Source organism: Lonchura striata, chromosome 3 (assembly GCF_050655825.1).
Source record: "Lonchura striata isolate lonStrDom1 chromosome 3, ASM5065582v1, whole genome shotgun sequence".
Classification (NCBI taxonomy): domain Eukaryota; kingdom Metazoa; phylum Chordata; class Aves; order Passeriformes; family Estrildidae; genus Lonchura; species Lonchura striata.
The window spans coordinates 21,792,137-21,804,290 of record NC_140705.1 but is presented as its reverse complement, the minus strand read 5'-3'; the positions used below and the strand labels follow the sequence as shown (position 1 = coordinate 21,804,290).

The following is a 12,154-nucleotide window of genomic DNA, read 5'->3' as shown; positions in this document are numbered from 1 at the left end:
ATTTTGTCCATATCACCCTTTAGAGCTGTGATATAAGAGATCAGTTTGTATAAGGCTAATAAGGAGCTGGAGTGTTCAAGTTAATCCTGCATTGTTGGACTGAGGACCTCTCATCTTCAGCTTTGACTTCTCAGTAGAAATCTTGCTCTAAATGCAGACACCATGTCTTTTACAAGATTGCTAAAAGGACACTGATTTTCTATAAATTGCTTATTCTCTATTGAATAATTAACAGCTAAAAGGAAACAGCAAATTTCCATCTAAGTAATATTTGTCAATACCCTCTTATATTCAAGGGTAATTTGCTTTGTTTTTTTAAATCTATTTTCTTCATTAATATTTTGTTGAGATGGTGATCTCATATATCCTCTGCCTGAAGACTTAACATATTTCTAGTTTCCAAGTTAAATTATTTGCTACCTTTACAGTAAGCCAAAAGTATGCATAAATTGGTGCATACATAAAGCAATATGAAATTCTCCTTCTGCAAGCATATTTCAAAGACAGCATTTATAGAGAACTACTTGGTTAAGTGGGAAAGACCAATGTATTTTATGAATAATTTTCTATAACATAATGCTAGAAAAAGACTGGTCTCAGTGGGTATCACAGAATCACAGAATATTCTGAGTTGGAAGAGACCTGCAAGGAAAATAATGTCTAGCTCTTAAATGAATGACTCATGCAGAAATCAAACCCACAATGTTGGCATTATTAGAACTGTGCTCAAACAACTGAGTATGCTCAGTCTTCAAATCTAATGACATGACAACGGAAAGAACATTTCTTTCTTACTACTTTTTATCTTCTCTTAGAAGCAATTTTGATTGTAGCCTTAGAAAATAACCCAAAGGACAAAGACATTTGTTAGAAATCTGTTTAGAGAATTAGTACTATACCTGAGCCTTCTTAAAAACCCAAGCTGAGACACCAAATTATTTAACCTCTTTTGCCCAGTAATCAGTAATTTCTCAGGCCTTTTTGCCTGTTATGTTATAGCAACTTTGTTTCTAAAGGCTGCAAGTCTGTGGCTAAATTCAGTTTCAGCAATTGCTGAGTGTATATGTCTCAACACTGAATTTCTAGATGATGTTTATTCTAAAATCTTGTTCATTCCAGTCTGGACACTTGTTTTAAAATTGTGTAAAAAGGTAGCTTTGTGAGAAGAGAAACCTTCTTCACAAAATGAATTATTTTCCTGTATTTATTTTCTATAGAGAAATACAATTACCCACCTCTTTTTCAATTTTTTCTTTCCTCAAAGTATTTTTTGACTTGTCTAGATTGACAAACATATTAGCAAAGAATGAAATATGCATAATTAATTTGCATCTGTGTTATATTAGATCAATGGCTGAAGAATACACATCCATTACTGGAAATTAATCAACTTTTAAAATGTTGAATACCATGAGATGTGAATTTTAAATTTCACTCTATAAATCATTCTTCCTCTCCAGATCATTTCACACAGCTTCATCACTCACAAGGAAACTCTACATCTAAACAGGGTACTGAAAGCTCTAGAGTGCAGAGCTGTTGTGTGTTAGCTAAAGCACAAAGAGATACCTGGAGTAATGAGCTATGAAACTGTTGGTAACACACGTCTACACCCAGTGAGGCACCTATGCAGAGTCCTTGCTGTCCAGCAGGTTCAGTCAGATGAAGAAGCTCCAGCATATGTTGTTCCTTGAAAGATGCTGATTTTCTTTCTGTGTTGGTATTTTTTTCTCTTAAATCCTTGGCCTGCTAACCATCCTTGTCTCAGAAATTATTCTTAGGCATGTAATTCTACTTTTCTTAATCTTGCATGGCTTTTGCATTTTCTCTGACTTGAATAGCATTTCTCTTAGTAAAGCTGAGTCATGCTATACAGATGCCAGCCAACTGAAACCCTGAGCTAGGAGACAAAGGAGAAATGCATATGATAGATCCACACAACAATAAGAAAATGTTCTTAATCACAGAATCATGAAATGGCTTGGGTCAGAAGGGCAGGATTGACACCATGACATCAGGTTGCACAGTATTTTCTTTTAAAAGGTTTTATTTTCTATTAGGTACAAATTACAATACTTTTCAATCACCTCAAGAATAAAAGTGCACAGCTTGTACATTAATGAATTCACTGTGTGTTTTCAAAATTTGAATTCACCTGACTGCTGCTGTTTTGGGGGCTAAAGTCCTGTTATAACATGTATTGTTAAAAAACCCAAAATCATTTATAACCTTACTGAACATCCCTCTTCTAAATAACACATTTCCCAGAGACGAAGTATGGCTGTTTTATTGAAAAGTAAATCAGATAATCTTTTGCATACATTTTGTGTGTGTTTGTGTGTATATTTAGGTATTTCCACTTTTCTGTTTTTAGATGTGGTAGCAATTGCTACCTTAGTTTGGGCAGTACAATTATAATGCTGTCCAAAGAATAACAAAGTTCACATCAGTATATGTTTAATCACAAGCAGATCTGAAAATTATTATAATGAGTAGACAGACCATGTTGAAATTATACTGAGTCTCATACATGACTAAAATTCAGATTATGCAGAACTGCAGTGAAGGTTCTTTTCCTAATGAAAAGCACATTCATTGGCAAGTCTGAACCTGGTCAACTCCAGGTTGAAATTCTTCAATTAAAGCTTGTAAACTTCAGTCAAAAATTTCAAGTTTCATTACCTTACGTGTGGTACTTCAAAAACTGTAGAGATATGGAATATGTGATTACCTCCACTAGAAATCTTGTGTAAAGTATTCAATGTGAATCAGTTATCCAACATAGATATCTTAAAAGAAATCCTTTATGTGTAAATTTGTGCCTGATTTTAAATCTTGAGCTGCACAACAGTTCTTTAAAATTAACCAAATAAACCAAAAAGTTCATACTAAGAATTTCTCTTATGAATTTTAGAATTTTTCTGGTACTTGTACATTAAAATGTATCTATCATATGTGGCGTGATGATATCTTTGACATAAAAGTTAAGACTTCATTGATCACACATATTTGCATTTGAAATTTGTATAAGTGTTTGAATATTAATTCCTGGGGGTTTTTTTATGTAAGTTAACTTCAATGAATTTGATAATTTTCTTATTTTTTTATTAATTACTCCAAATAATTGAACAGTGAAAAAGATTGTAGTGCAATATTTTGTCATATTTTACGTGAGCAAATATAGTAATACAGAAATTCCTAGGGAGGTTGGCTTCATTTTAAAGGCAACTTAATTACTTCCTAAAATTTAATACAGTTTTTAAAATTAAATGTGCAAAAGGTATTTTAATATTGACAGTTGAAACACTTGTGATTTAAAGATATCTCACAGAAGAAAAAACTTATCTCATTTGTTTTTTCTATTGAGCTTGAACTGCAAGAAATCATAGAATGGTAGAATGATTTGGGTTGGAAGAGACCTTAAAGATAATTTAGTTCTAAACTGCTTGCAGTGGGCAGGGATACTATTCATTAGATCAGGTTGCCAGTGCCCCATCCAATCTGACCTTGAACCTTTCCTGGGAGAATAGGAGAATTATTACTTTTACTTATAAGTAATAATAACTTACAATAAATCCAAAAAACTATTACTTTTACTATTATTTTTATTTTCTCCGTTTTTGAATTTATTTGGATGTTTTAGTTGACTGGTGAATTAGCATAGTGGCCATGTCTTTGTATAACTGGTTTGCACTGGAGTCCTAAAAAGACTGATAGATGTTGCTGCTGTCAGTGAGGGAGTTGTGGTTTTTGAAACACTGTACTGGTGGTTTGGAGCATTTCTGAGAGGTAAACAGCAGTGTCTCCTGCTCTTCTTCACTCTCAATAGCAATAATACCCCAGAATATCAAGCACAGATACCTGTTGAAGCCTGATCCTCTCTTTACATTCCCTCTGTCCTGCTCTTTCTTTCTTGAATGGGACCTATTCTGCTTTCTGAAGAGCTGTGAATTCAAACTGGCAACATGGAGTTGGATCTCAAAAACCATTTTTTTTCTATAAAATTTTCTGTATTTTTCATCATTGAATTGTCTTTCATCCTTGAATTAACAATGTGGTCAATTATTTAAGCTACTTAGTGATGTGTCTGTTTATACTGATGAAAAAATGTGTTCTGCAAAATGCTTTACAGTCCAGGTTATCTGCTGTCCACAATGAGAGCCCAGCAAGGCCGTGCCACAGGACACTGCATTTGCATTCTCTGCACTGTTCTGTCCACAGCTCTGGAGGGACGTGGGCACAGGTGCAGACTTGGGAGGGCTACTGAGCTGAGCAGAACAACTGTGATCTATCACAGTCACCTCAGTTCTTCCTCCCTTGTTCTTGTTTGTTGTGGTCTTGCATTGCTTGTTGTTTCCAAGCTGAATATTAAGACTGCTGGAATACAGTACTTTTAAAGAATTAATTTGTTTTTTACAAGTTTTATGGCTTAACTTTATTAAACTGAGTCATCATCAGATTATTATGTCAATGATCATAATTATTTTACTTGCTGAATACAATTTTCAAATAATTTTGATAGTTATTGATATGTCATGAAGTGTTATTAACAATATTTATACTGTGATTTTGCATGCTATTTATTTTACGTTTTTAAGTATCCATCTTTAACTCTTAAATAAAAAGAACATCATTAGCTAGATGATATGGGAATTTTATTTCTCTCTGTAGATAATGTGGAAATTTTATTTCTGCCCCTTTTGTTTTATTTCAGGTCCTTTAAGTGCAGACACAGACCTTTCAAATCACTACTATGGTACAAACAGCAGTTCAGTTGCAGCTGCCATCCTGGTACCATTCTTTGCTCTAATATTATCAGGGTTTGCATTTTACCTCTACAAACACAGGTATTGTAAATATTATTTATTCAATAATTTAATGAGCTTTTTTGTTTGATTTTCATAGGTAACTGGAGAACACAGTTCTAAAAGCTTTTAAGAACATCCTTGCTCTAGAAAGACAAATATTTCTAGGTATTTCCATGAAGGAGTTCAGTGCAGGGCAGTTCTTAATGGTGTACATGTTGAAAAATTAGTTTCTCTGTTAAGGAGCAAAGACCTTTCAACCTTCTTGGTTCATTAGGCTGAATCAGATTGAAATCTGAGGTCATATGTTCTATTTTTTCATTTTAATGCTTTATTAAATTGAATGTATGCTGCTTCTTTCAAAGAGCTTATTAGTATTAATTATACAAGTTGAAAAATCCATAAATTCCACGAGGGAACAGCCTATAATGCAACTACTTACAGTATGTGCTGAGTCAGCTAGTGATTACTGTAAGAATTGGCACCACTTCAGGTCATCTGAAACTTTTATATGTCCCTAGATAATAGAATAAATCCAACAAAGTTGTCTGAAATCTGGTTTAAAGGCTAATATCTTATGTATCTTCTGAAAATTTGTTCATTCTGACAACTATTTGCAAAATAGTATATAACAGGAACATGCTATTTAAACTTTTGTTCTATAGTCATGATGCCAAGGGTATTGTGCAATTGCAAGAAATCACACAGACAATCTGAGATTCACCAGTACCCTACGATGCAGTAAACTGTCTTCCTATTTCAGCATTTGATGATTTGGGAAAAACAAAGTGCTGTGGGGCTTGAACTTGGGAACCACAGTTAAAATGATCCATGTCCTGAAATGTAGTATAGCCTTTTGTTGACAAAAACTGCTCAGGAAGAGCTATCAACTATGTCTTCAAACTTGATATTGTAAGACGCTTTTCTGATGCCTACAGGTCTACATTTTCAGACAGCTTCTCTTCTGCAGTGGTGAGGGGAGCTTTAAGAGCATTATGAATACCCAGGCACTTGAATCTGGAGAAGAGATGGAATGAAAAGGGAATATTGCTAAGAAAGAGGAGGCAAACTCATAAAAAATTTATTTTGTGACATGAGAGTACATTTTGTAGTTTATCCTCTGAACTTTTTAATGCCCTACATCAGCAGTATGTTTGAGAGAGAATAAACTCATTCTTTAGACAAGTAGCTATAATCTCTCTGTTAATGGTATGGCTGGTGCAGCATTGCAGTTCTGCCCAAATTTAAATGCATTATATTTGAGATAGGAGATGTTTCTCATAGCTTAATATTTCAAAGAATGCTTTTCCTTTTCTTCTATTTATTTATTTATTTCTTTTTATTTTCTTCTATTTTCTTCTTACACTAAACTGCAGGTTTTAAAGGGGATCAGTGTCATATTGCCATCAAAAAATTAGAGTTGATTAGTGATGTGAATTAATTTTAGGTCAAATTTTATTCTTTTCAGAAGAAAGGATATTCCAATAGAAAGAGAATAGAATTTATACATTATGAAGGGTCTTTCTTGAAATTACATTAATGATCAGAATAACAACATGAAACTTTCAAAATTATGTGATGGTAGTTATGTCCCTAGAGGCTCTCTGTAACAGAGAATTTAAAGGTCTTAGGGTTCAATTTTATGGATGTTTTGGCTATGCCTATCTCACACAGGCATCATCTAATTAGAACCAGGGTTGTTAAATCTTTTTTACACAGTTGTACCTTTTATCTGGCTGATAGGAACTACTTCAGGAATGAAGACTGCATCCCAATCTTTCTGAGTAAAATTAAAAATATATTTAATTACATGTACTTAGGAAAGCTCCTAGTTAACTTGTAAGAATGTTTAGTAGTTATACAATTAAAATAGGTATAAAAACATATTTATTTGTATCAGAATTATTTCCATGTTGTCAATTTCCATTAGTAATATCTTTCAGTGATAGCTTTCCCTATCTGTGATCCAAAACAAAATAAGTTTATAAGAAGAATTTGATTTTCAAGAACCCTTTTCTGAAGTTATATAATGAGAGACTAAATTGTTTTTTGAGCACCAAGCACTTACATTTTGCACTCTATCTCCTTTCTTGCCTTGTTACAATTATATGTATAAAACAATATACTGAACTTATATATACTTAGATACTTCCAGATACTAAGAGATTTAAGTTTAATATATTAAAATAAAATATCATAAAATAAGAAAAATATCATAGAGTATCACTTTTCTAGATATGTCAGAAAATCTGCACAATTCTGGTTTATTTTCATTTCATTATTGGCTTAATATGTTCTAACAGAGCTTTGCATAATAATGTGCATGTTCTTGATTTCATGGAGAGAAAATTATCAAAAGATTGGTTAGTTTCAGTATCATTTGATGCTGAATTGTCAACATATATGTGAATATCAGTCAGGAATTGATCAATCTGATTACAGGTATTTGGACAAGGTATTTAACAGTGTTTATTGTTGGTATGGAGGTAGAAAGACATGCTGTGGGAGATCTACCTGGAATAACTGGAATTGCAGACACTTACCTGGAGGTTACTATCACTATCAGTGCAAGATATTCTGGATACTTGCTGTTGTATGTAGACAGAATGGAAATATTAAAATGTCTATTATTGCTAACGACAATTTCCTGTCTTATTTTTCCCCAGAACAAGACCAAAAGTACAATACAATGGATATGCTGGACATGAAAACAGTAATGGACAAGCTTCATTTGAAAATCCCATGTATGACACAAACTTAAAACCCACAGAAGCAAAGGCTGTGAGGTTTGATACAACTCTGAACACAGTTTGTACAGTGGTATAGCCTTCAGTGCCCAATATGACTGATTCATAGCCATACCTCTGATGGACAAGCAGTAATTCCTTTGGTGCCATATACCAGTTTCCCTTCTCTTGGCTTTGCTGCTGTAATCTTTAACATCTTCTGTCAGCCTACATGCAGCTAAATTTTCTGGTAAAAACGTGTCAGTCTTCGGGGGATCAGACAAAGAATATTTTTTCATCTTAAAGTTGGATCAAAATGCCTGGCTGCATCTGCTTCAAACCAAGGCACACTATAAGGAAGACTGCCAAGTCATGCCAATTTGTCATATTTAATGCCTCAGACTCTCATATTTGTATGCGGCTGAATGCCTTTCAATGTTTTCTTCTGGGCACTTGGATAAATCCATTGAGTACTGTGACAAATGATAGCACCGCAGATTATCCCCGGGAATATTCTGAAGAAATAAAGCTCTCTTGAAGTAGGAGACAGCCTGCCTTGAGGTTGCATACACTTACAAATGCTTTGCCATTGAAATTTTGCTAAAATTAGGAAAACTTGCAGTATATTTTATTCATAACCAGTTTTGCCAATTCTCCAATCAGCCGTTAATGTCTCAAAATATTAATGCACAAATTTTTTTTGCACTAAGGTGTAATGGCTGGCTGAGTAAAATACTGGTAAAAATACACAGGGTTTCTACGCACTGTCCATTGTATATAGACATTCACTCACTTTTTTCCAAGCAAAAGATTCCACAATACATTTACCTGGAGTATTAAAATGACCCCCATGTTTAGCACCAGTTAAAATCTTGTGCTATAGAGGATAATGTTTCTTTTGTCAATTTTTGACTAAATTTCATTGTGAACATGATTACAAGTGACTGGAGACTTTGAGCCAGAACAAGAGCCCATTTCTAAGAAATATTCATTGCCACTATTGTTTTCTTCTGAAATCAGTTATCAATCACCACTGTCAGTATCATACTATTTAACAGCAGGGGGTTAGCAGCTATTTCTGCTTGCCATGTACAAATGTGAATAGTAATTTATTTTAGATAGCTCATAAAGCCTCTGAGCCTCTGCTCATAATACAGTCTTCCCTTTTGCATTTTTTTCCATTTTTCCTTTAATATGACATCATTTTCTGATGTTACATGGAACTAAAACACATTACAGTAGCATAGAAAAACCTAGGGCAAATTGTCCATAAAAAGTGGTCATTCAGTTTCTACTTTGAACAAAGAGAAATATTCAACTATCTTTGCTTTCTGTTTATTTTAATTTTTTTAAACACAGTGCTTACTGCTTTTGTTCTTACACAGTTTGACAGAGATATTTATACATATAAAGGTTGAGTAATCGTTAAAGTTTGCATAGAATTAGATGTTTCATTGAATGAAAATAAACAAAAATGCCATTGGGCAGATTAATGAAATTGAGTTTTAAAATTAGGAAATCATAGTAAATAATGAAGCAAAATCTGGCTTTAATCATACACATGAGTTCAAAAAACAGGAAAGTTGTTTTGTTTTTCTTCTAATTCAGGGCTGGTTTTTTGATGCTGTTTTTGGTTTTGTGTTCTGAATTTCAAAATGTCCTATTGCCACCTAAGCCTGTTCAAAAGTTTTTCTGAACTCCATATGTGTGTAGGTCTGGCTGTTATACACAAAACAAAAAGGTAATATAAGCCCAGTAACAGGTTTTTCAGATAATGTTGCAGAATGCAATAAAAATTTCAAAGGTAACCCTTGGTCAGTTTAACAACTACATCTGTTAGATGAAATCTACCAGCAATATAATACATAATAATTGTAGGGCCTGCAGCTGTTAGGTTCTTCATATGAGCAAGAAACTCTGAAGGAAATGTAATAAATAATCCTTTCCAGTCAGTTCCTTGTTCATTTTGTTTGTAGTTTTTTGCTTTCTTTTTTGTTGGGTTTTTTTTTTTTTTTCTGAAGTTACTGTGCAGTAAGTTTCATTCAGCTGTCCCATCTCAGAGCCCTTCACATTTTCTGAGAAAGAACAGTCATCAGATAAAAGTTGTCCTGACCCTCCCCCACATAGAGAAAGTTGCTTGGCAAATGAAGAGCTTCTGTAGGAACAGTAGGCCAGGAAGGAGGATATTGTCTGAGTAACTTTGCTGACAGGTGTTAAAAATTGACATTACTGTATTAAAAATATTTCTGTAGTGGCAATGACAGAACAAAAAAATTGAGTTTTGAAAACAAAATATGTAGCTTTTATTGATGAGTTCTAGTCCTATCATTACAGTGTATGCTTCAGTGCCCTGTCTCACTAAGACCACCAAAGAATGTGTTGGAGGATAAATGAGAATAGTGAAATGGTTTGGTCTTTTGTATTAGAGTGCCCAGATTCCATGAATCCATTATTCAGTGGTTCGTTTTGGGAGGTAGTGTAACAATTGCTTATCCTGAGTGCTCTTTGATCAGGGACACTCAAAAGGAATACACTTACAAGTTATCCTAAGAAGTTTGCGTGGAGCGTTGATTAAACAGGAGCTTCACACTGGAACCCAAGTAAAACCAAAGTATTGCAAATTAGTCCTACCCACACCTTTCAAACTCCTCTCCTTCTTCACTATGTTTGAGTCTTCTGTAGAGGTTGGATCTCCTTCTCCTGAAGTTATTATACAGAGGGCTGTGTATGCATGCACTTAGATATGGTGCTTCTTCAGAGTGAGGCTCTTAAGATGATGTGCAGTGGCTAAGTGGCAGCCAGGAAATCTGTTTTTTTTTTCTTATAAATGCAGAAGACTTTTCCCCCAGCGTTGACCAGATCATTATGACAGGCTAATAATACATGCTATATTTTTTTTAAAAAACAGGTTATGTGCTTCAAAGCTGTTAAAAACTGCTGCTTGTATCACACATCTTGCCTTTCTCCAGGCTAGCTGCAATAATTTTTTTTCTTGTGTAAAATATTTTGTAAACAAAAAAAGTTGTTATTAAAAAAATAAAAAAAAGTGGGAAGGTGGGGGTGGGGGGACTGGGGAGAACGCCCGCATAATGACCAAGTCAATCTAATTTTCATTCCCACTATTCCATTCTGCCATTTCACTACATGCTGCTGTGACATGAAGTAGGTGCAAAAGAACTTTTTGTACAGAGATATATTTTTTATGAAGAATTTGTAAAATTATTAAATATGATGTACTTTTTTGATTAATGTAGGTAAATTGTTAAAAATAAATGTTTTTACAATGCAAAAAGAAATTGTAATTTTCCCAATAATGTAAAATTTACCATCTTTAGCTGATTTTCAGTTCTGATCCTATTACACTTGTATTAATATTAAAGTGGCCTGTTAAAATAAACAATATTCTCTTTGGAAAAAAAAAAATAATGAAACAAACATACAAGACTGTAATATAGCCTGTGCAATGCCACCTACCTTGAAAACAAAATCAGAGTTCTAATTAAATATTTAATTTTAGATTTTCATCTATTGTGTGACCTCTTCTTATCAACTTTGTTCCTTCTATTTCATTTTATGCTTTTAAATCTCAGATACTGGTTTTTCATAATGTAATGTTTCAACAGAATCTTAGTCTTGTCATATTATGTTCCCAAGCATTTTGTTGCTTAGGAAAAAAATTCAGGTTCTCTCTAGTGAGGTGGAATTAGCTTCCTGTTATATTGCAGACTCAGATTTTAAAATGGGACTTAAGCTTTTTGATTGTTTTATAAAAAATAACTAATTTATTTTTTCACAAGCCTGCATCCTACCCACAGAATTGATGGATCACATGGAGCCAAAGGTATTTCCAGTTTTAACATCTGAGAGCTAGCTTGTCAAATGTACATACTTTGAATGAAATAAAAATGCTTTTAAAATGCTTTTATACATAAAGTTAGTCATACATATTACTATTTTCAGAATCAATATATGAAATTCTGAACATTTAAAAATACTTTAGTGTATATTCATGTTAAAAAATACTGAATTTATTTACTTGCTAACAGATTAACAAAGAGTCAGTCTTCAAGACTATTCTATCCATTATTCCTTTGGGAATCAGTGGTAGTATATGAGTGTGGTTCATCTTTAGAAAAAACTAATATATGTGTATGTCCTTGCTGCCTTTCTCATCTTCACAATCCATCCTTCTGGTAATATCATATCTTATAAACAGGTGTTAAAAGTTCCCATCTCTCACAATGATCTGTCTATCCTGACACTAAGCTGTTAACTGTAACCACTGACACTATCAGAGTAGATGTTGAGGCTCTATGTGACAAGGTGTCGTGATTTTTACCTCTTTCACAAACAGGAGTCTAAGTATTCTAAACAAATGAGCTATTGCTCTTTTCACTATTGCCAAATTGCGGTGACAGCTTTTAAAAATTATTTCCCCTAATTATCTATTGGAAAACACAGCATAGTATATCTAATTTCAGATTCTACAGAAACCATTTATAGAAAAGACATATTTTCTGGGTGTTGAGGATACAGTTATGTAAGAGCCACTCTCAACCGAATCTGTAAAGAATGAACTCATTTTCCAGCTGGCATCTACATCAGCAGAAGTGAGTTCATAAA

The 12,154-nt window shown here is 33.6% G+C and overlaps 1 protein-coding gene across 3 annotated transcripts in view; it reads left to right on the top strand.

Annotated features, from left to right (window-relative positions):
• The window catches only part of CSMD1 (CUB and Sushi multiple domains 1), a 1,051,612-nt gene extending 1,040,557 nt beyond the window's left edge, over positions 1 to 11,055 (top strand). For all 3 annotated transcript variants that reach the window (XM_031504428.3, XM_021551131.3, XM_085576363.1), the window contains 2 exons: positions 4,715 to 4,847; positions 7,472 to 11,055. In XM_031504428.3, the coding sequence (XP_031360288.2) occupies positions 4,715 to 4,847; positions 7,472 to 7,631 (293 nt within the window). In that variant the 3' untranslated portion in view covers positions 7,632 to 11,055. The remainder of the gene's footprint in view (positions 1 to 4,714; positions 4,848 to 7,471) is intronic.
• The last annotated feature ends 1,099 nt before the right edge of the window (positions 11,056 to 12,154 follow it).